Here is a 23729-nt window from a genome sequence, read left to right on the forward strand (position 1 = left end):
AAGAAGCAAAAACCAAAGCTGAGAAATGATATACAAAACCATTGTGTAGAGATCACAGAGATCCAAGAAGTGAAAGGTTTCTAGTAGAGAGTGCTTAAAACCACTTCATGTCTTCTTCTACAGTTAGGCTTGATGTTTATGCTGTTCAATTTTCAGTTAATTTCCAGTGGAAGAGATTGTTGTACCCACATGAATTTTGTTCTTTAGTTTGATATTGCAATTACACGCAATGAGTTATACGGTTAATCATCCATTATTCACAAAATAAAAGAAACATCTGATTACACACTATTTATGGAGAGACTATCTGTTTGAAAAGAAGAAAAATAAGAAAGATGAGTAACATAGTTTACTTCATGGAACTTTGGTCAAAAAGACTCTACCAAATTACATTGAAAACCAAACACCAAGAAACTAAAATTAGAACCAAAAATTTCCCTCTATACCATTACCATATATATACGTTTCTTAGAATCCTTACTCTTCGTTAGGTGGCAGCTCATTCAAGTCAAACTCAAATTTCTTCACCTCTTGCACTGTCTCTGTTACTTGATGAGAAGAACCTGCTGCTGGAGCGGTTGGATCAGCGGTTGCAGCTTCACTAGAAACTGGTCCAGTCCAATGGCGTCTCTTATGACCTCCAAGAGCTTGACCTGTTGGGAAACTTTTGTGACAAATGTCACAAACGTGATCTCCATTATTGCTACGGCTTAAAGATGTGTTTGATGCTTGAGCACTAGCTAAACCGGTTATCATTGCTTCGGTTCCAAGTAATGAAGCTTCCCTGTTTGCCCTAGCGTGATGATTCTCCAAAATTTTGGCCTTGTTGTGACTTGCTCTATGACCTCCTAAAGCTTGATAAGAAGTAAACGACTTGTTGCAAGTCACACACACGTGCTTCTCACGTGCACCACCACCTTCCTCAGCTGCAGCAGCAACATCCCCAAGCTGATGATGATGATCATGAGTAGATGATGATGATACTTTCTCTATCTCAGGTAACCTTCTCTTCTTCTTCTTCATATCTTCGGCAGAGTGTGAATCACAAGTCTCAACAACATCGAGATTAACAGCTTCCGCAGTAGTAGCTAAGAGCATTAGATCCTTAGCATCAATATTATCTGATTCATCAATCTGATCCTTTGCATCAATGTTATCATAACCATCATCATCATCATCATGATCCGAGCTTGTAAACTCACCAACATGATGATCATCAGTAGAGAGTGTAGAAGAGGATGAATTACCAAGTGGATGAGGAGGAGAAGGAGGCAAAACTCCTTTCCATGCTCTGTCTGGATGAAACCTCATGTGTCCATATAAAGCCTTCCTTGATGTAAACTTCTTATGGCAAACACTACAATCAATTTCGGATTCACCAGACTTGTTCTGATTTTCGAGCACATGAATTCTTTTATGACCTCCTAAAGCCTTACCAGACATAAACTGTTTACCACATTCAGAACACATATGCTTCTTCTCTTCTTCTTCTTCCACATCTCCTTCTAGATCTATACTGTTAGCTCTATCATCATTATCTTCTTCTTCTTCTTCCCTTAGACTGATACTTTTAGGTTCTTTCTCATCATCTTCAGCTTGATCTTTTTCTATGTCTTTTCTCTTTTCAACTATGAATCCAAGTGAGGATCCACAGTCGTCTTTGTAACACTGTTCCATTGCTTTCGAAGCTTGAACCCACCCAAAAAAGCTAAGCTCAGAATCTCTCACAGCTCTCTTAAACTCCACAAGTCGGATGTGATTGCAAAAACGCTTGGGACCAATAAAGTTAATATTTAACCCTAATATTTGAAGACGAGTGTGTACTAATTAGAATTTAAAGATAAGTAGTGAAATACTGAAAACTTTTTTTATGTATTTTCTTATCTCTTGATAAAAACCCTTTGAATCACAGTCAAAGATTTTCTTTTGATGCAAGGATATCTCAAATTAAAAATAAAACCAAATAAATGAAAATCCAAATACAGACTTGATATAGGGTTGTTATTGCCTTATTGGTTTGTGTATTTTAATAGATTTGTAAATTCAAACCAAATTTAATGTTATTGGTTCCATAATTTTAAATATATATGTAAATTCGGTGTTAGTGATTCTATGATTTTAAAATAAATTTAAAATACAAACTAAATCTAGTGTTATTGGTTCTATAATTTTTAAAATATAATTTAAAATCATGTGTTATTCAATAATAATGATTTGTTTAAGGATTTGATTTGAAATGAGATTTTAATGGATTTATAAGATCAAAATACAAATATTGAGTTAAACCTTTTTATTCGGTTTGATTTGTATTATTAGTTCCATTCCATAATCACCATCCACATTCACCCAAACCAACTTCGATATTCTTGATTTCTATAATCACCAGTTTATATCATATGTTTCCACGTCAAAAAAAAATATTTTTCTATTTTTCCCTATTTTATAAAGAATTTCCCCAGGAATTTTTTTTATGATGAAAAAGATTTTGAAGAAAATAATAATGATAAAAACATTATTATAGCCCAAAATAAGCAAAGAGAGCATGACAATCAATTGAGAAACGACGACAACAAACATGTGGAGAGATTCTAGATGTTATGAGAATAACATATGACATATGAAAATGAAAGATAAAAATGAAAACACATGTTTTTTATATTTCTTAATTTTATTATAAACTAAAATTATTATTAATCCACTTCGTTGATTTACAATAATCCATTGATTTGATTTTGAAGTGCATCTGATTTATTTTAAAATTGACTTGTCTGATTTTAGAATCTTTGGATTTACCAAAAATTATCAAATCCAAACCAGATTTCTAAATTTTCTAAATCCAAAACCAATATCCCCACTTAATTGACATAAATTGCAATTTTTACAACAAAACGAAACTAATCAGCTATTAATATTTTCTAATTCATAAGTTCAGACAAATATGATGTTTTTGTTCCAAATAGTGAACTTAGTTTTATTGTCAAAACACTTTTTCATTTGTAAATTAGGATAACTCAATCAATCATAAATGTAACAGCCAAAAATAGGTAATATTACTGAATCAAAGTATGTAAACTTAATATGTGTTTAGTGTATTTTCACAATTAAATATGGGGTCGTGAGATTTGTTTCAGATTTGATCCTACTTGTTGAGTTTGAACAATTTCTGCATTTTTGAATAAGTGGGTCTTTTATTCACTTATATCATTACTCTTAAAGATAAGTGTTATTTAGTTTTACATTCTTTAACCGACTTAATAATTGATTTAGTGTTTCTGAAAATATATGAAAAGTTCAAATGATTTATGAAAAATAATTGTTTATTAAAAAGATGCTAAATTCACATTCGTTACTCTTAAAGATTGTTTATGAAAAATTCAAATGATTTAGTATGTATTTGTTAAATAATTTTCTTTTGCATAATTTATTTTGGTAGTTATCTAACTATCCAACTTTTATGAAAATCATAAATACTAATGAAGTTGAGAATTAGCTAACAAGAGATTAGTAAAAGTATCACTCTTACTAGTCATTCAATTTAAACTTAAAATAACTAGAACGATAAAATAAAATTGGAAGTTCTATGTCATGAAAAAATCTTCCTTACAATCAATGTTTAACAACTTGTTAAATCCATTTAAATTGCACTAGAAAAAAGGAAAAATGAAAAAAAATTGAATCTAAACAAAACACATCAAATTTAGACCTAGAGCAATCCCTAAGTGTGGATTCTCTGGAAAATGTACATTTTAAAAAGCATAACACATCAAACTAAACAAAAGAACAACTTCTAAATCGTATTGAATCTCTATTTGTCGATATGAGATTATGAAACCTAACATGTTGATATCTTGCATATTTACATTGTTTTAATTATCTTTTCTTGTGCACATTGGTCTTTTGGAATAGCATTTACACATGTTTAGGTTGCATTTCCATGCATAAGTCCTTATCAGGTGTTGGAGAGAGTTTCATGATGAACTCTGTGCCCCAAGGAGTGTTTTGATGCCCAAAGAATGTAGATGAGTCGTTGAAGGATCCTAGCGGCCAGGCGTAGCAGCAAATGCTGGTCGCTACAGAAGATATAGCAGAAAACCTGAGGCACCCAAGTACCATAGCGGGAGTGTGTAGCGGGCTAGAGAGACCGCTAGTATTGAAGCGCTTTCTACAGCGGCCAGCCATAGCGACTTCGCGAGGTCGCTATGCGTTCAAGACTTCTAAAATCTCCCAAGTATCCTAGTGGCCACACGTAGCGGGCTGGAGAGACCGCTAGAATTGAAGTGCCTTCTACAGCGGCCAGCCATAGCGACTTCACGAGGTCGTTATGCGTTCAAGAATTCTAGCGGCCACACGTAGCGGGCAAGACAAGTCGCTACAGGCGTAGCAACCTCCGGTAGCGACCTTTTCTAGTCACTACGGAGAAAAATATCTATGTTTTTGTGGGTCAAACCAGGTTTGTTGGGTTGGCCCAGCTCGAGTTTTAGTCTTCTATAAATACTTTTTAGACCAAAATTTGAGATTATCTTGTTTTCTATCTAATCAAAAGCCACTTTTGGGTGAAAGATCTAATCTTGATCATAATTTCTTATCTTTGCTTGATTATCTTGCTCTCTAATCATGTTTAACCTTGAATCATCCATGGTTTTGGGGTTATTCATGTCTATTAGTGAGTAGACTAATCTTGGATTCATGGGCTAGGGTGATTAAGGGTGATTAGAGAAGATCTAGGGTGTTTAGTGTTATATTTACTTGTTTTCTTGTTTGTTGAGGGTTCTCAATGTTATTTTAGTCTTGATCATACTAAAATAGATCTCTAGGCATTTCCTGCCCACAAGGTGTATGATGAAATGCATGAACCAACTCTTCAATGCTTTTAACTTGCTTTACCTAAGAGATTAGTTGCTAAAGGAGTTAAGATTGCTATTGGACTTGTTCTCCATGTTTGCTTTAGTAACATTCAACCTAAGAGATTAGATGCTTGAGTTGTTTTACCAAAAGAACATTCATCTAGAGATAGAGCTTGTTTAGCTTAGTCTCTAGGCATAAGGAAAGTGTTTGATTGATACCTTGCCACCCTTAGATTGGATCTACATCACCCGAGATCAAATGCCTAGCCCCATGAGTCCTCTTGCTTCATATTGAGAAAGAAAGATCATTACTTTATTGCATTAACTTATTAGTTCTTAGTTCATACCATCTTTAAAACCGGATTGCACTTAGCTTAAGCATGAACTTGCATTCCCTTTGCTTTAGAATCACATAGGATTGGTTCGACAATCTTTTATACTACATTGATTTGATCTTGGACCCTTGAAAAGTTCTGCATCAAATTGGCGCCGTTGCCAAGTTCTAGGTTGATTGTGACATTGAGATTTAGTCACTTGCTTGAGACTAAGTCACTTTTTCTTTTATTTTGTTAATGGTTCTCCTTCTTCCTCTCCCTTTGCATTTCAGGTGTATGAACTTGAGGAACAGAGGTTCATCAAGCCTAGTTTCAAGAGTTGAGAACATCAGGCTCACTTTCAAAGGTTGGAGTTTGATATGGAGAATCTGTCTCAAGATGGTGATGCCCTAGGGGGCATTGATCCAAGAGCTGATCATCTTAGACCACAGCGCCAGCCACAACATCCACCACGCCAAGCTCGTGCCATTGGAGCCTATGATGAACCTCACATTAATGGTCATAGGTTAGGAATCAGAGCACCAGCTGTGGAGAACAACAACTTTGAGATCAAGTCAGGGCTTCTTAACACCATAGAGAACAACAAGTATCATGACCTTGCTGCTGAAGATCCTTTTGATCACTTGTACAAGTTTGATAAATATTGTGGCTTGTCCAAGACCAATGGTGTTTCTGAAGATGCATTCAAGTTGAAGTTGTTCCCTTTTTCTTTGGGAGACAAAGCACATCAATGGGAGAAAGCTCTTCCAAGTGACTCTATCACAACTTGGAATGAGTGCAAGAGGGCATTCCTAGAGAAATTCTTCTCTACCTCAAGGACATCCAAGATCAGGAATGAGATCTCTAGCTTTCAGCAGAAGAACGTATAGGGATTTAGTGAAGCATGGGAGAGGTTCAAGGTCTATTGGTCTCAATGCCCACATCATGGCTTCACCAAGGAGAGTTTGCTTAGCATCTTCTATAGAGGAGCTCTACCACAGTGCAAAAACAGGCTTGATACTGCCAGCAATGGTTTCTTTTTGGGAAGAACTGAGGAAGAGGCAGAAGAACTGGTTGAGAACACGGCCAAGAGTGACTCAGTCTACAGTGAGGAGCATGATAGGGTCAACAAAAGTGATGATCAGCAGACAAAGAAAGAGATCAAGTCCTTACAAGACAAGATGGATTTGCTTCTTTCCAACCAAGCTAAACAGGAGCAGATGAACTTTGTGGGTGTTCCTAGTCAAGAGGTTCTTCCTAAGGTCAATGAGGTTGATCGTTTAGAAGGCCAATAGGAGTTGTGCTTCATCAATGCTAATGACACATGGTACAGGAAAGAGCCTAATTTTCAGTACCAAAACAACTATCAGCAAAGACCTTACTACAACAATCAAGAAGGAGGTTACCAAGCCAAGCAAAACTATCCTCAAGCCAACCAGTCTCCTCAGACTCAAGGAAGCTCTTCTAAAGCTCAAGCTCCAGATTCAAGTGTGGATTATATGTTCAAGCAACTCTTAGAATTTCAGGCCAGAAATGAGAAGACCATGATTTATGAGTTCAAGAACATCCATGCAAAGATTGATGGGAACTATTCTGACCTCAACAACAAGTACATGCAACTTGCCTCTCATCTCAAGGCTTTGGAGAGTCAAGTTGCTTATATGCCTTCATCCTCCAAGCAGCCAATGAGGTCTCTACCAGGGAAACCAAAAGAGAACCCCAAGGAGTCTTGCAATGTTGTCTTCTCCACTACTTCTCCAGAGATTGAGCTGAGTGATCGTGAGAAAGAGGAGGATGAGATTGAAAGACTGGTATTTGGAACTGAGTTTGGGGAAGTTGAGAGATTTGTTGTGGCCACAGCTGAAGCACAGATTGTGAAGGATGCTGCCAGGAAGGTTGAAGCAACAAATCTGCAAAGAGCTGAGCACAAGGCTGAGAATCAAGTTGAGAAGAGAGCTGACAACAAGCTGAAAGAGGTTAAGCTAGAGGAAGCCACTGAAGTTGAGCTATCACCCTATGATAAGCTCCTTTTCCCCCAAAGAGTTTTCACCAAAGCTCAGAAGAAGGTGCTCTCCAAGTTCAGGAAAGATCTTAGTGATGTTGGGGTCAGGCTTCCAGAAATCTCGGGTATGCGTGAAACTCATGTCCAGATGATGCTCATCAAGGACATTCTAGACCACCAAGCTGAAGTGGTCGAGCTTTTGGACATCTCCATTTTGAAGATTGATCCACCAATCCCTCCAAAATCCCTCCCTAAGCTTGAGTTTCAAGGGATGTTCACCTTGCCTTGCTACCTTGGTAAGCTCACTTTTGATGATGCTCTTGTTGATTCTGGTGCAAGTGTGAATATGATCTCAATGGAGATGATGAAGAGTCTAGGGATTCAGAGCATGGAGCCAAACACATCTTCCCTACAGTTTGGAGATTCCTCTTCTACAACCCCTATTGGTCTCATAAAGGACTTCCCTTTGAAGATTGGAGCATGCATCATTCCTATAGACCTCACTGTTCTGAAGATGTCTACTGAGAAGAGAGTCTCATTGATCCTTGGCACTCCATTCCTCACGACAGTGGGAGCTTGCATAGACTTTGCCAACAAGAAGGTCACACTCCTAAATGTGAACAAAGCTGTCTCCTATCCACTTCAATCCCCAAAGATGAAAGCTGAGTATTGTGGAACAATCATTTGTGGATCATCCTCCATTGAGAAGACCAAGGCTGAAGGGGTTGGTATTGAGAAAGAAGGTCTTGTTGGAAAGTCCTCTAAAGAGCTGTATGATGAGCACTTGGAAAGTGCTAAAAGGGAGGAGGTGAGTAGAGCGACAAAGGCTGCTCATGACAAGAAGAAGATTGTGAAAGAACCTCATCCTCCACCTCTTGATAAGACTCCTCACACTCTCACTCTCCACCCAATGAAGCTTAAGGATGGGGCCATTGAGTACAAAATCAAGTGCAAGGGAAGGTCTAAGCCATTTTCAAGTGCAAGGGCCATCATCACTCCTCAGCTCCAGAATGATCCAATCAAGCTTCAAGAGTTTCTCTCTCATATCATCACCATCACTCTTGAAAGCGGGAAAGATCCTCCTCCTCCACTCTCCGCTTGAGGTACCACTCAAACCTTTCCATTGTATATACCAGTTTATCTTTGCATATTGCTTTCCTTTGGGTATCTCTCCCTTACTCACACAGAGACTGTGTGATTTAAGTATGGGGGAGGTACCAAGTATTTGATCATGTTTGCTTTGATGAATTTGAGTCTCATGCATTGTGAATACATATATGCATAGAAAAACCAAAAAAAAAAATTGAAATTTTTGAATCATGTAGTTGCATCACTTGCATTCTTAGGATTGAGTTTAGAGCATATAGGATGTATTCACTTGCATATGGAGCAGCTGATTGATATTGCTTTGTATAGAACACTGGTTTTCACTGAATTTGACACCCTAGTTAAACATATCAAGTAGCTTAAGCATCTTTTGAAAGGCTTGCATGCTTCGAGCCTTGAAAACTCTTCTTGAAACTTGTTTGCTTGCTTGATATTGACATTGTTCTTAAGATCAGCTCCAATCTGAACTTGGCTTGAATGAACTTAATCTCTCTTGCATATGGGCATTTGCATACTTGATCATGGATCTCATACACATTTGGGTTATCTTATTCCTTTATATACCAATCTTTGTTAACCCAAATGGCACTTCATACCCTACAACCCTAGCCATTTCTTTGAGACCAAACATTGAATTGCATGAGTGAGGCTTCTTTTGATAGCTTGTTATGTGCAAAATATTGAGAGTATTGGAGGCGACATAGATTTATTCTCATCTCTTGCTAGCATAATGAGCTAGCATTTGGGGATAGTGAGAGGAGTTTATGTGTTCTAAATGTCAATATCTTGGGTTTGGAGAATGAGAAAGATGAGAGAGATGAGCAAAAGGGTATCAATAGTAAAGGAAACTCTAGGGACAAAAAGAAAGTATGAAGGTCTAGATTATGCAACAAAGAACCTTCCCCCTTATAAAAAAAAAAGAGAAAGAAACGGAAAAGAATCAAAGAAAAGTTGCGGAAGGAAATGAAAAAGAGTTAGAGCTTGTAAAAAGTGAATAAAAGTCCCTAGTTAGTTGAGTCCAAAGAAAAAGTGAGTTGTCCATTGGGTGAGTGATGTGAGGAGTTTACTTTGCTTTTGAGATGATGATAAAAGGGTGGAACTTGTTGTCACTTATAAAAGGGGTATAATGATGAGGATGGATCTATGTATGCATGAGTTGCTTCTAATCTTAGATAAATTTTGCATAATGATCAAGCTCCTTGTTTTGAGTGATAACCACCTTTAAATGAAAACATTTGAACCCTTCTCTTCATTCATATTAGACCATGCTTACCTAGCCAAATGATTGAGATCATGTGTCCATTTGTGAGAATTCACCTTGTGTGTGTGTGTGAATCAATGTGAGAGCTGGTTGAAGGAACTTGTTGGTGATAAGTATTGCAACTTGAGTAGAGGCAAAAGAGTATGGATAGGCCTAGAGAAGTTAGAGTATAATAAGGAAGATGCTCATGCTATTCGCTATGTTTCTTTAGGATGTTAAGTCGAGTGCTAGGAAGTGTTACTTTTGGCTATGAGTTCTCACCTTCAAACCTCTTTTCCTTATGAGTTCTTGCAAAGTGATTTGAGGACAAGTAAAGAACACATGTACAACACATAAAGTGAATTAAACCACTAAGACGGTCACACTCTTTATGGACCACTATGATGCATCACGACTTACTAGTGAGTAGTGATGATAGCTGGCTCAAAATTGTTATATTGGCTTAGAGGTATTGCATGTTTGCCAGGACTAGTAGGTACAGTGTGTAGTGTCCATTTTTTGTTGTCCTCCTTTTTTTAACATTAAAAGGTTATATTAATTTAAATGTCCAACGGGATAAGATGATTACAAACGGAAATATATTCGACGATAATACGATAAGCGATGAAAACTAAACCATAATGAAAACTTAAGATAGGAGTGGCCAATCCGTAGAGAAGCTTCATTTGTAATCCTAAAGCCCGCGTTCGAAGGAACGCAAACAAGTCAGATTCAAAACCGAAGTTGAAGAATCTATCCAATGGGTTTTACAGCAGTTGGAAACCGTCTCTAAAGATATCTAGATCGCTAGAGAGAGAGGAGTTGAATGATCTTCCATTAAAATTATTTGGTGTAAAAAAGTAAAGCCGATAATGCCGGTTCTAAAGAACTCACTGGAGGGGACAATAGAAAACCACTTTGAATAAGTAAGTCTTAATCTTTACGTCTACATATTGTATTTGCAATAGCTTGCTGAGACCCGTTGGTGATATATATATATATATTAATCTTTTCACTATCTCTCCAACCAGTATTTACTTCATTGGTCGATTTATATAGAAGAAGATATAATGAGACACACAAAAGTCATATGAATTATCAATTAGAAGGTTTTGAAGTTTCCTAAGATCAAAAGAATGATACAAATAAAACAAATCGTGGGCACACAAACACTCCCTTCCCGCAGGTTGTTACTGGTACATTGCATATATCTGGCTTTTTTTGGCCTCATAACAATTTAACAAAAACCAATAAAGCTGCAAAAATGGTCAGCCAAAGGGGAGAAGAAGCGGTGTTGATGGCTGCGTTTACATCTGCTGCTGAAGCAGGAGACATAGCGGGGCACTCGAGACCTTCTTTACCTCCTTTGCACTGGTTAGCGAAAAGTCCAGGCGGGTATTTACCATAGAGATTGATGTAACTGAACATAGTGGTAGCACAATCGTTACTCAGGTCGTTGAGCTGTTCAGTGTAAGGACACGCAAAGTCCAAAAAGGCGGAACAGCATTCCTTTACTGGGAATTTGGGACCTTTGCACTGGCTTGTTATGATTGTATAGTTCATAAACTTGAAGTTCACTGGACATGCTGTTACCATGAGAAAAGAGAAACCATGTCAAAAAAAACAGAACATTCTTCTAAAAAATCAGTTGCATCTCCCCAAAGCAAGAGCGTAAAGGAGTCAATAAAGAATTGTGATTAGCTGTTTGTATGTAAATGGTTTTAGACTATTGCCATGATCCAGAGGCAAACAAAGTTTTGAAGATCAATACAAAAATTTGTAGAGGTTTGAAGATCATTTATTAAGCCAAACTATACAGATATGACCAATAAGCAAATAATTTGGGTTTGACAAAAAAAAAGCAAATAATTTGAGTCAGAGAACCACGGTCACAAATTTTTACACCAACCGAAACACCCATGTCCACTCGGCTCATTGGCCTTAGACTAATTACCAAAAGTGTAATCTTCAAAGAGTTAAGTACCTCAGGGTAATAACTACAATCTACTTTAGCAATAGAGGACAGGAGATTTGCCGCTGCAGGACTAAAGTTCTTCATACCCTGAGAGTTACCACAAGAGAGATGTTAATAAATCAAGAAAAAAAAAACATTTCATGACACTTTTTAAGAGAATCTATATAGGAGTTTACATACCAGGCCATCAGCATCAAGTATTGTAGTCGTAGTAGTGACACGTCGCTTTGCTGCAATGGAACAGGCAGGGAGCTTCTGTTGAAGAGCCTTTTCGAATTCTTGGACATGGTACTTCAAGTACCGGTCAATGGTTGTAACATCCATAAGCTTACCGGGATGAGCTTTTCCTTGTCTCTCGATATAGATGGGTCTACCATTTTTATCAACTCCATGGTACCCTTGAGGATAGTACATTGTGACTTGGTCCAACTCATTGAAATTGAAATCCTGTTTTGAGCAAGCAAGAAAGCCAAAAACTTTTATTAACTTTCTTTAACAATGTAGGACCATATAATATCCCTTTACTTTACCTGTATAATTTGATCTGCTCCAAATTCATTCCTCCATTTGAGCATTTCTTCCCATGCAGTGACGGTTTTGTCGATGTTGAAATCCATTGTTTTCAGAAACAAGAAGGATCTCCTAACCCTTAGGGGATTAGATAACTACAATACATAGTTATCTTTATCTACAAGTTATGTCCTTATCTCTATACTGATACCTCTACCCTTCAAAATAAGAAGTGAAAAAAATAGACGAAGAAGGAACGGTTATACCACTAATTATAACCAACAGATCTGACTAAGAATAGAACAAAATAAAAACTCACAACACTATGAGGGACATTGAAGGGAGACATAGAGCCAGGGAGAGTTGTGGTGGGCATGGCCATGATGGAGCAGATGTCGTCGTCGGGACTAGACCACCGAGATGAAGATGGAGCAGTGAGGCAAAACCGGAAGGAAGAGTGATTTAGACAAGGAGGGAGGTAATGGTAATGAAGTAGGTTAATAGACGAAGAATGGGACATATTGAGGTATAGATTGGCTTAGGCTTCAAGATGAAGAAGAGAGAGACTGATTGTGAGGGTTTGGTGAAGGAAGACGAGAAGCAGTTTTCGTAGCTGATGCTCTTAACCGTCCTTGAGAGAGAGTGGTGGGTAGTGGGTTTTTAATTTTTAATAATAATTTCATTATTATAAAATATTTCATATTTGGGTTTCTGCTATGATTTGTTGTTTGAGTACAAGGGAGATTATGATTTTGGCTCACTAATCATTACGTAACAATTTTCATATCTAGTTGTAGGATTAATGTGTAAGCAAAAATAATATTTTAAATGGATAATCATTTAACCTTTACATACTTTTTTTTTGTTATAAACAAAAAACAATCAATACATTCTGATCTACCTTGTTCTTAAATAAATGCTTCTCCACACTGTATAGTACCAGACTAATAATGATAATTTGTATCAAATGATATCATCTCATTTGGAAATATGAAATGCTATGTGATGAAAGGAAACAAAATGTGGACAAAAAAAAGGAAAACAAATTACCATTGTTATTAACTTTTAAGCCAAGAAAGTAATGGAAGTTCTTGAAGGTTTTTCATTGGTTCTTCTATGTACTTCTACATTTTTACTGGGTGTATAAAACAGAATTGATAGCAACCCGATGATGATCTACGTTAAATCTATAAAACAAAAGAAAGATGTACAACATGAAGAATTACAGGTAAGAAAATCTTGAACTCTGGTGATGGAACTACCTATGAACAGTGTACCGTGTTATGATCTTCTGCAATAATTGTGTATTGTTTTTTCTTGTAAAACCTTTGTGGCTTCTCTATGTTCACTATTGATCCGTCCAATATAGTTTTGCATGCATAGAAGGAGCTTAAAGCTACTTCTTTTGGAAAGTTACCATACAAAAGAACGCTGCACAGCGGCTCAAGATGCCGGTTAATGTCAGGAAGATGAGGCAACGAGGGAAGTGCTTGATGTTGTAGCCATTCTCCATCAGTGATCCACAGCGAGTGATAAGCCAGACTCCTTTATATCTGAAATATTATATGGAATAGTAAACAACATGCAGAGATGTAATAGGGAGAGATTAAGTTTGCAAACCTTTGAGCGTTTGATACCACAAATGCTTCAAGAGCCCATCTCGTGTAGCACAACTCTGAGATTGACTCTACAATTTTGTTATCGTTTGTACTGGTGGCTATTAGAGTCAGAACCACAGGAAGCAACACTGACCACTGCACAAAGACTAATAATGTGAAACAAAGCTTTCTAGATTTGAGTCTTTAGTATTAGTCACTTACCAGTTGAGCAGGACCAGGTTCAAAAAGTATGGCCAGGGCATAAGCTATGCCAGTTACACAGTAGACAAGACAGATTAGGACAATGTAGTTGTCTCCAACGGACGATCTTGGATTGTTGAAGAAGTAGAACATGGAGAGATAAACGAGAGGCTTGACAATGGTATTGAAGTGATCAACTGTGTCTTTTGCTAGGAAGTAAGCTAGGCTGCTCATTCCTGCTCGGCTTTCTCTCCAGTAGTGTAGTTTATCAAGAGAGAAAGATCTCAATGCAGTAATCTTACATAAGAGAGCTGAAGAGAAAAAAAAATGATAACAAGGGTTAGAAAAAATAAGCAATGTTTGTGGTCAGAAGAGCTTGTAAAGTTTCTACTTACAGACAGCAATGACTGTATATGTATACCCCATGGCACCAAAAGTTTCATCACTCACTTTAGCAAGTGTTCCTAAGCAGATACCCGCAAGCAAAAGTATTAGGTAATCTACAGCTAGTGTCCTTGCTTCTCGCAGTCTCTGTTTACCTAACCTGCAATGCAAGGAAACTGGGTTTAAGAAAGGATTCTATGTCAACTGATTGATATTAATTTTAGTATCTGTACCCCTGCGGAATTGAACCGAACTGAACCAACCCAACCGACATTTTTCGGTTTTCGAATCATTTCTGGTTTTGAGATCGGTTCTGTTTGAAAAACTTTTGAAAGTGATTTTCAGTTCGGTTTGGTTCTCGGTTAGTTCAGTTTTCCAAAAAAAAAAACAAATTAACCAAATTATCTGAATATAACCGAATTAACTGAATTGAACTAACCGAAATAACTGAAGTTAACCAAATATACCTGAATTAGCCAACATTATCTGAGGTGTTAAGAAGTTTAAACCGGAATCTAACCGAAATAAAATTTGATTATTCTTGGTAAAATTTTGAAAACCAAAATTAAGCAAAAAACAAACCGAACCGAATTTTCCGGTAAGATTGTGCCTGAACAGAACTAATCGAAACTGAAAATACCCGACTCGAATAAACCGAAAAAAAAACGAGGTTGCAGGGCTAAGTATTTGAGGGGTTTACCTTCCTAAGAAGTATCTGAACTGCTGATACACACCAGGAACTTGTCTTTGAGACAAGTCACCAGAATTACTGAAGTTGTTCTGCAAGGTATCTTTCTTGATTTCAACATTTGCCTTGACATCTTGCCAGAACTCTCCAGCGAAAGATGTTCCATCATCTCCCACAACGCTCCCGTGAGCACTTCCACCATGAGCAGAGTTCTCAGCAGAAGCCATCCCTTCAATGCTTTTGAGCATGTCCGAAGGAACTGGATACCCATTATGAAGCATCCATCTAACCGGAAGCTGCTTATAGGTAACCCCTGAGCTTGTGCTTGGCTTCAGTATCCCTTCCAATATATCAATGTAGTAATCAGGAGGATTCACACGCTCAGGGACAACTATCCCAAGGCTTGAGAAGTATTCTTCAACTTTCTTGACTGATCCTTGGTAACATATTAATCCACCTTTTGCCAAAAGTATTAGATCATCAAACATCCTAAAGAGAGTGTAGCTGCAGAGAAAACAAAAGATAAAATAAGAACAAGATCTAATCTTCTAAGTAACCAATGGGATGAGTGTATTATGTTGAACCTTGGCTGGTGAACAACCATACAGATATTCACTCCTTCAAGAGCTTCACGGCGCAAAGCTCTAAGAAGTAACTGAGAAGATGAACTGTCAAGACCTGAAGTTGGTTCATCTAATATCAGAAGTGATGGTTCCATCACCATTTCAAGACCAACATTGACTCTTTTCCTCTGACCTCCAGAGATTCCTCTCTTTTCCACAGTACCAACCATAGAGTCTCTGACATGTTGCAGACCTAGTGACTCTATGACTCTTTCCACAACTAAAACCTTTTCAGGCTTAGGGAGATCCGCAGGGAGCCTGTATATATAGTTTCATAAGCTATGTCTAGAAGATGAACTTCATCAATGAAAATGTGGCTTACCTGCATCTTGCACTGAACCAGAGATTCTCCTCCACTGTCAAGTTCCCATGGACTATGTCATCTTGAGGCACAAAGCCAATGATTCTCTTGTAAGATTGAATTGATTCAACTTTGCCGTTTACTAGAATCATCCCAGTCATGGTGCAACCTGCTGCTTTGCCTGTCAAAGCTGTTAGGAAAGTGGTCTTCCCGGCTCCTGAAGGACCCATCACAGCTGAAACACGTCCAGGTGATAGCTTCCCAGTCACACATCTCATGAGATGTTTGTTTTTACCTTTCAGAGTAATAGTAAGATCTTTGAATGCAACTTCAATGGTTGGTCTCTTTCTTATCTCAATGTCATTAGCCATAGAGATGACTCCAGAGAATGTCAAGTTCTTGTTCTGCTCCTGCATAGCCTTCTCCTTTTCAATCTGTCCATAAGCATACCTAAACATCTGGCTCTGCGTATGCAGTGACTTGCCTTTCGGAGCATGTTTTTTAATGTTTTTATCACCAATCTCGAGTTTAAAACCTTCAGTGTCTCCAGGGTTTTGTTCAATGTCTTGTAACATCTCAGTTAGTTTGTTCTTATCCTTCTTCTTTCCCTTTTTGGTTGTGTCTGAGCTTCCTCCTGCCATTGGTGGTAAAGCAGCATCTGATCCAGGCTTTGCTTGGCTTAGACCTCTCATCAGATCAGGCTGTTTCATTGATTTTCTCCTAGAAAATGTCCTTGAAAATGATTGTTGCAGCTCGGTGGCATGCTTCTTTGCAATATCTTTGGCTGATTTCCATTTCTCTTGCGTTTGCGTCTCACGCACGCTTTGTACTGCTTTCTCCCTGGACTTTGCTTGCCTTCTTTCTCTTGTAGCAAGCACTTGATCAGAGCAGTTGTATAATATTATGAGCAAGAAACCTAGCCCAGCCTACATATATAGACATAAGCCAAAGACTCAAAACTGTTTGGAAATAAACTAAGAGGTAAATGAGGAAGATCTGTTATGTATGGCTCACAAAAAGCATGATTCCATATGCTGTGATGTTCTGATTTGTTGATCTTGGATTGCATGTTGCCAGCTTAAAACAATCTGCAAATGCATCAGAGAAAAGAAACCTTTAAGTTTTCCTATACTTCCAACTTAAAATCAATTGGCGATAAGTGGATTCATTCAAGTCCTCATGTCTCATCGAAACTCCCGTTGTAATAGTAACAAAGAGGATCACTCACTTTTTTCAGCAGTAGAACCTGTCCTGCAGAAATGTCTGGAGCAAACAGAAGATTAGTTTTATCTGATGAATCTCAAAGCAAGGTTATCAAAATAATTCTTACCCTCTAGTACAAGGAAGCTTGTCAATAGTTGAAGGACAAAAAGATCCAGCTGAACAGAAAACTTCACTGCTACTAACAATATCAGCCCATATATCAGCACCACCACAAGTATGATTTGGCTGTCCTGAAGGAAGCTGGTAATGATATCTGCAAACACAACAATCATGATTCTAGTCTTTACATACAAAACAAAACGTAGAGACATAAAAGTGAAAGAACAAGACATACGGGTCGCATAGTCCTGTTGTTCTGTTCAGCTTAGCTTCTGGACAATAAGCTCCCAAAGGACAAGCTTCATAACATTGGGAGGTAAAAACAACATTATAAAAAAAGGAAAAGATTCTTGAGAGTTTTGAATGTTCTGTAACTTACGTATCATGCAAGTAATCCCACGAGGGCAGAAGAAACCTGCGCAGCAAGGCGCACATTGCTGAGTTCTCACAGGAACGTTTTTATCGTCTTTAAGGTCAACTTTAACGTCTTTGGCAGTACGACAAGCCCATCCAGGTTCACATCCAGACATCCATGAAGATAGATTGCAGTTTTTGTTCGGTTTTAAGTAATTAGTAGCTCTCTTTGCACCTCCTAATAATCCATTGAAGTATATCCTCACTTCTGCAGCTGTACATATCCTCTGCATCATGTCACCTATTCCCATACCATAAAAAACATCAACAAAAATGTATATATTTAAATTTCTTTTATTTGTTGTACCAATGACACAGAGGACATGTACCTTTTGTGGTTTTACCACATTTATTTAAGAAGCCTGGCTTGGAAGAGAAGTTAAACGCTTCATTATAATCTTCTTTTCTGCAACACACAGGATTTTTTTTTTTTTTCATTGGTTTGTTAGTTTTTTTTTTTTTTGACAAGGAAAACAATAAGGACAAGATGTTAACTAACACATTGGTGATGCAGAAACCGAGTTCTCGTTTGATGTCATCCTCAAAAACTTCTGTGAGATTGGATATTTTGTCGAAGACGAATTGGTTATAGAGGCGATTGGCTGCTGGATTATCCAAGCTACTATCATCTTGACATATTACTCCTCGATGAAATATAAAGACAAGAGAAACGAAGAACGAAACAAATGTTTCTTGAAAACATAACTTTCTCCTTCCCATTCCAGAGTTTTCTTGAAATACAGTGATACAGATTTGAGATCAGGACGGATCAAGGGAACATTTAGATTATTGATCTGTTCTTGAGATTCGATAGAGAATTAGGGTTTGTTTTGTTTATTTTTTTTCTTTTGAGGGGAAGATTGTGTTGTTTTCTTGTGAGTCAAGAAATATGGTGGAGAGGAAGACATGGCGATAAATGAGGAAGAGGGAGAAAGACAGAGAATCGTTGGACTTTCTCTAACTCGTGTTTTGGTAATGTCAAGTTTTATCACAACTCAAAATAGCTTTGGAATGGCTTTGTGTTCATGGGAACTGATCCGATGTTTTTTCTCAACTTTGATAATATTAAATAATACCATAATCGTCAACATCTCAGTCTTTTAATAATTAAAAACAAAATTTTTTAATTGATAAGTTCAAACAAATATGATGTGTTTGGTTTCAAATCTATTCTATTAAAACACAAGTGTGACCTATTGATGTTAGTTGAGTCCAACAAATATTTTAGTTATCATATCAAAAGGTAGGTATCATGAAAAATATTTGTTGGACTCAACTAACATCAATATGTCACACTTGTGTTTTAATAGAATAGATTTTTTTTAAATTACGCAAATACGTTTGTTGATAAAAACACAAGTATGATTACAAAAAATACATATATATTACAAGGAAAGAAACAAATATATAAATTTAATTTTAAATAATATATACAAAAAAATAATATACCCGCCCTCCGAAGACGAGTCACTCTCTAGTGATTAGTAAAGTATTTGTATAATTGTATTGAATTTATTATATCGTTAAATTATACATTTGTGTCATAGCCTTTAACACGTTAATATGGTACTTTATTTTCAAACTGTTATTTTATTAAAAAATAACAAAATATTGTTACAGTTTTGTTTAGTAAAAAAATAGTAATTAAATAGATAGATTAAATAAATAAAATAAAAATAAAAATTAAACATGATTTAATTTCGTATATAATTATAATTACATTATTATTACACATAATAATTTGTATACCAATTATAAATGAATTATGTAAATCAAACTTCATGGCCCAATTTTAATGGGTTTTGTAAATTAAATGTTTATGGCCCAAATATATTGATGAAGTTAGGCTAACTGATGCGGTGGTTATCGTATAAAGTTTGTATTTTTCTTATATACAGTTATCATATCAAAAGGTAGGTATCATGGAAAATATTTGTTGGACTCAACTAACATCAATAGGTCACACTTGTGTTTTAATAGAATAGATAGACTTTGATTTACATAATTCATTTATAATTGGTATACAAATTATTATGTGTAATAATAATGTAATTATAATTATATACGAAATTAAATAATGTTTAATTTTAATTTTTATTTTATTTATTTAATCTATCTATTTAATTACTATTTTTTTACTAAACAAAACTGTAACAATATTTTGTTATTTTTTAACAAAATTTACTAAACAAAACTGTAACAATATTTTGTTATTTTTTAACAAAATAACAGTTTGAAAATAAAGTACCATATTAACGTGTTAAAGGCTATGGCACAAATGTATAATTTAACAATATAATAAATTCAATACAATTATACAAATACTTTACTAATCACTATATTATTTATTTTGTATATATTATTTAAAATTAAATTTATATATTTGTTTCTTTCCTTGTAATATATATGTATTTTTTGTAATCATACTTGTGTTTTTATCAACAAACGTATTTGCGTAATTTAAAAAAATTATTAGTAAAGTATTTGTATAATTGTATTGAATTTATTATATTGTTAAATTATACATTTGTGCCATAGCCTTTAACACGTTAATATGGTACTTTATTTTCAAACTATTATTTTTTTTTAAAATAACAAAATATTGTTACAGTTTTGTTTAGTAAAAAAATAGTAATTAAATAGATATATTAAATAAATAAAATAAAAATAAAAATTAAACATGATTTAATTTCATATATAATTATAATTACATTATTATTACACATAATAATTTGTATACCAATTATAAATGAATTATGTAAATCAAAGTCCATGGTCCAATTTTAATGGGTTTTGTAAATTAAATATTTATGGCCAAAGTATATTGATGCAGTTAGGCTAACTGATGCGGTGGTTATCGTATAAAGTTTGTATTTTTCTTATATACAATTATCATATCAAAAGGTAGGTATCATGGAAAATATTTGTTGGACTCAACTAACATCAATAGGTCACACTTGTGTTTTAATATAATAGATTTTTAAAAAATTACGCAAATACGTTTGTTGATAAAAACACAAGTATGATTACAAAAATACATATATATTACAAGGAAAAAAACACATATATAAATTTAATTTTAAATAATATAAAAAAAACAAATAATATATCCACCCTCCGCCCTCTGAGTGCGGGTCACTCTCTAGTAATGAACTTAATTTTATAGCCAAAACACTTCTTCATCTGTTAGAGTAGGATTGGTCAAGCAATCATAAATGTAACAGCCAAAAAAGTAATATTATTGAAACAAAGTATGTAAACTTAACATGTGTTTATTGTGTTTTCACAATTAAATATGGGGTGGTGAGATTTGTTTCAGATTCGATCCTACTTGTTGAGTTTGAACAATTTCTGCTTTTTTGAATAAGTGAGTCTTTTATTCACTTATATCATTACTCTTAAAGATAAGTGTTTATTTAGTTTTACATTTGTTCACCGACTTAATAATCGATTTATTTTTTATGAAAATATAAGAAAAATTTCATTTGATTTATGAAAAATAATCGCTTATGAAAAAGATGCTAAATTCAGATTCGTTACGGTAAAAGATAAGTATTTATGAAAAATTCAAATGATTTAGTATCTATTTGTTAAATAATTTTCTTTTGCATAATTCATTTTTTTAGTTATCTAATAATACAACTTTATGAAAAACATAAATACTATTGAAGTTCAGAATTAGCTAACAAGAGATTAATAGAAGGATCACTCTTACTAGTCGTTCAATTTAAACTTAAAATAACTAGAACAATAAAATAAAATTGGAAGTTCTATAAATCATGAAAAAAATCTTCCATACAATCACTGTTTAACAACTTGTTAAATCCATTTAAATTGCACTGGAAAAAGGAGAAATATAACAAACTGAATCTAAGCAAAACATATCAAATTTTGACCTAAAGCAATTCCCAAGTGTGGATTCTCTGGAAAATGTACAATTTAAAAAGCACAACACATAAAACTAAACAAAAGAACAACTTCTAAATCGTATGGAATCTCTATTTCTCGATATGAGATTATGAAATCTAATGTACAACACATAAAGTGAATCAAACCACTAAGACGGTCACACTCTTTATGGACCACTATGGTGCATCACGACTTACTAGTGATGATAGTTCGCTCAAAACTGTTGTATTGGCTAAGAGGTATTTGCATGTTTGTGAGGACTTGTAGGTATAATGAGTAGTGCTCATTATTGATTGTACTCCTCTTTTGAACATTAAAAGTTTATAGCGATGACAACTAAATCATAATGAAAATAGAAAAGCTTCACTTGTAATCTTAAAACGTGCATTCTAAAGAATGCAAAGAAGTAAAGAATGCAAAGAAGTCAGACTTAAAACCGACGTTGAAGAATCCATCCAATGAGTTTTAGAGCAGTTGAAAACCGTCTCTAAAAATGTTTAGATCACTGGAGAGATGAATGATCTTCTATTAAAATTCTTTGGTGTACAAAAGTAAAGCCGAGAATTCGGATTATAAAGAACTCACTGGAAGGGACAATAGAAAACCATTATGAATAAGTAAGTCTTAATCTTTACGTCTACATATTGTATTTGCAATAGCTTGTTGAGACCCCGTGGTGATTTACATATACTAATCCTTTCACTATCTCTCTAACCAGTATTCACTTCATTGGTCGATTTATATAGAAGAAGATACAATGAGACACACAAAAGTCGTATGAATTATCAATTAGAAGGTTTTGAAGTTTCCTAAGATCAAAAGAATGATACAAATAAAACAAATAGTGGGCACACAAACACTCCCTTCCCTCAGGTTGTTACTGGTACATTGCATATATCTGGCTTTTTTGGCCTCATAACAATTTAACAGAAACCAATAAAGCTGCAAAAATGGTCAGCCAAAGAGGAGAAGACGCGGTGTTGATGGCTGCGTTTACGTCTGCTGCTGAAGCAGGAGACATAGCGGGGCACTCGAGACCTTCTTTACCTCCTTTGCACTGGTTAGCGAAAAGTCCAGGCGGGTATTTACCATAGAGATTGATGTAACTGAACATAGTGGTAGCACAATCGTTACTCAGGTCGTTGAGCTGTTCAGTGTAAGGACACGCAAAGTCCAAAAAGGCGGAACAGCATTCCTTTACTGGGAATTTGGGACCTTTGCACTGGCTTGTTATGATTGTATAGTTCATAAACTCGAAGTTCACTGGACATGCTGTTACCATGAGAAAAGAGAAACCATGTCAAAAAAAACAGAACATTCTTCTAAAAAATCAGTTGCATCTCCCCAAAGCAAGAGCGTAAAGGAGTCAATAAAGAATTGTGATTAGCTGTTTGTATGTAAATGGTTTTAGACTATTGCCATGATCCAGAGGCAAACAAACAAAGTTTTGAAGATCAATGCAAAAATTTGTAGAGGTTTGAAGATCATTTATTAAGCCAAACTATACAGATATGACCAAAAAGCAAATAATTTGGTAAGCACCAAGAAATCAAGATTGTAACTCAAAGATTTGGGCAATGAAACTGTATAGTTTATGGATCCATATAGATGCAGGAAACGTTACTAGATACAGCAGGATTCGTTTGTATATTATTGTAATATGGAAGTTTTACTAAGATCTTATCATACTTCAAATAGAATCAATTTGAAGGATCAAAACAGAAATAAATTGAGGAAAGAGAGATTTAAAAGAGAACTTACTTTTCTTGGTCTGAAGTAGGTTTCTTCCCGTAACCAAAGCCTGAGATCCGAACACACCATCTGCAATAAAAAGACAAGAAAGTTACCAAATTAAATATTTTCATCCTAAAGATTTGAATATTCGAACAGAGATTGAAGAAATAAATCTTTTAAAAAAAAAATAAAAAAAATGTACCTGAGATGAAACTGGCGGATGAGAAAGATGGGAATATTGAGAGTAGAAGACAGAAGAAAAGAGCTCCAGAGACGAACTTGAGAGACATGATTCTTTGTAGTTACACAAGTAACGAAGAGATCTGATAAGAATCAGAAAGACGACTTGGTGGAAGACGAGATATGCCGCACCACGAAGATAGAGAGGCTGAAAACTAAAACGTATTAAAATAAATAAATATAAAAAGAGAGAGCGGTGGATGAGATATTAAATTATTTATTTTGTTGACATTAGATTACAGGCTTTACTTTACAGCCTAGAAGAACGCTGAAACTATTTGAGTGTCGGTCTCATTCTTCAAAGTCACGTTCCTAACCGGTG

General features: G+C 35.5%; 4 protein-coding genes and 1 non-coding gene across 7 annotated transcripts; all 5 read right to left on the bottom strand.

Annotated features, from left to right (window-relative positions):
- Window positions 1-6: 6 nt before the first annotated feature.
- Window positions 7-2202, bottom strand: LOC106383690 (zinc finger protein ZAT1-like). Its single transcript, XM_013823762.3, has one exon. The coding sequence runs from the start codon at window positions 1675-1677 to the stop codon at window positions 478-480; it is 1200 nt and encodes a 399-aa protein (XP_013679216.2). The 5' UTR covers window positions 1678-2202; the 3' UTR covers window positions 7-477.
- A 3801-nt stretch (window positions 2203-6003) lies between these two features.
- On the bottom strand, window positions 6004-6110 carry LOC125584617. The gene has a single exon (XR_007321529.1). It is a non-coding gene; the product is annotated as a small nucleolar RNA R71 (small nucleolar RNA).
- Window positions 6111-10578: 4468 nt separating this feature from the next.
- On the bottom strand, window positions 10579-12783 carry LOC106387422 (GPI-anchored protein LLG1). 3 transcript variants are annotated; one of them, XM_048752311.1, is made up of 4 exons: window positions 12013-12778; window positions 11663-11929; window positions 11492-11569; window positions 10579-11093 (listed from the first exon to the last, which is right to left on the bottom strand). In XM_048752311.1, exons 1-4 carry the CDS (start codon window positions 12097-12099, stop codon window positions 11082-11084), a joined length of 444 nt encoding a protein of 147 aa, XP_048608268.1. In that variant the 5' UTR covers window positions 12100-12778; the 3' UTR covers window positions 10579-11081. The 3 variants fall into 3 exon arrangements, with proteins under 3 accessions (XP_048608268.1, XP_048608269.1, XP_022554589.2); XM_048752312.1 differs by having other exon boundaries at window positions 10579-11569; window positions 12013-12163; XM_022698868.2 differs by lacking the exon at window positions 10579-11093 and having other exon boundaries at window positions 11288-11569; window positions 12013-12783.
- Window positions 12784-13111: 328 nt separating this feature from the next.
- LOC106385382 (ABC transporter G family member 28) lies at window positions 13112-18478 on the bottom strand. Its single transcript, XM_013825307.3, has 14 exons — window positions 18024-18478; window positions 17854-17930; window positions 17490-17765; window positions 17346-17409; window positions 17118-17264; window positions 17016-17050; window positions 16802-16875; window positions 15809-16713; window positions 15448-15744; window positions 14876-15367; window positions 14187-14335; window positions 13813-14102; window positions 13613-13746; window positions 13112-13545 (listed from the first exon to the last, which is right to left on the bottom strand). The coding sequence occupies exons 1-14, from the start codon at window positions 18242-18244 to the stop codon at window positions 13389-13391; spliced, it is 3318 nt and encodes a 1105-aa protein (XP_013680761.1). The 5' UTR covers window positions 18245-18478; the 3' UTR covers window positions 13112-13388.
- Window positions 18479-22191: 3713 nt separating this feature from the next.
- Window positions 22192-23654, bottom strand: LOC106387421 (GPI-anchored protein LLG1). The gene is made up of 3 exons (XM_013827279.3): window positions 23370-23654; window positions 23195-23254; window positions 22192-22705 (listed from the first exon to the last, which is right to left on the bottom strand). The coding sequence occupies exons 1-3, from the start codon at window positions 23455-23457 to the stop codon at window positions 22347-22349; spliced, it is 507 nt and encodes a 168-aa protein (XP_013682733.2). The 5' UTR covers window positions 23458-23654; the 3' UTR covers window positions 22192-22346.
- Window positions 23655-23729: the final 75 nt, after the last annotated feature.

Source organism: Brassica napus, chromosome C3 (genome assembly GCF_020379485.1).
Source record: "Brassica napus cultivar Da-Ae chromosome C3, Da-Ae, whole genome shotgun sequence".
Classification (NCBI taxonomy): Eukaryota; Viridiplantae; Streptophyta; class Magnoliopsida; order Brassicales; family Brassicaceae; genus Brassica; species Brassica napus.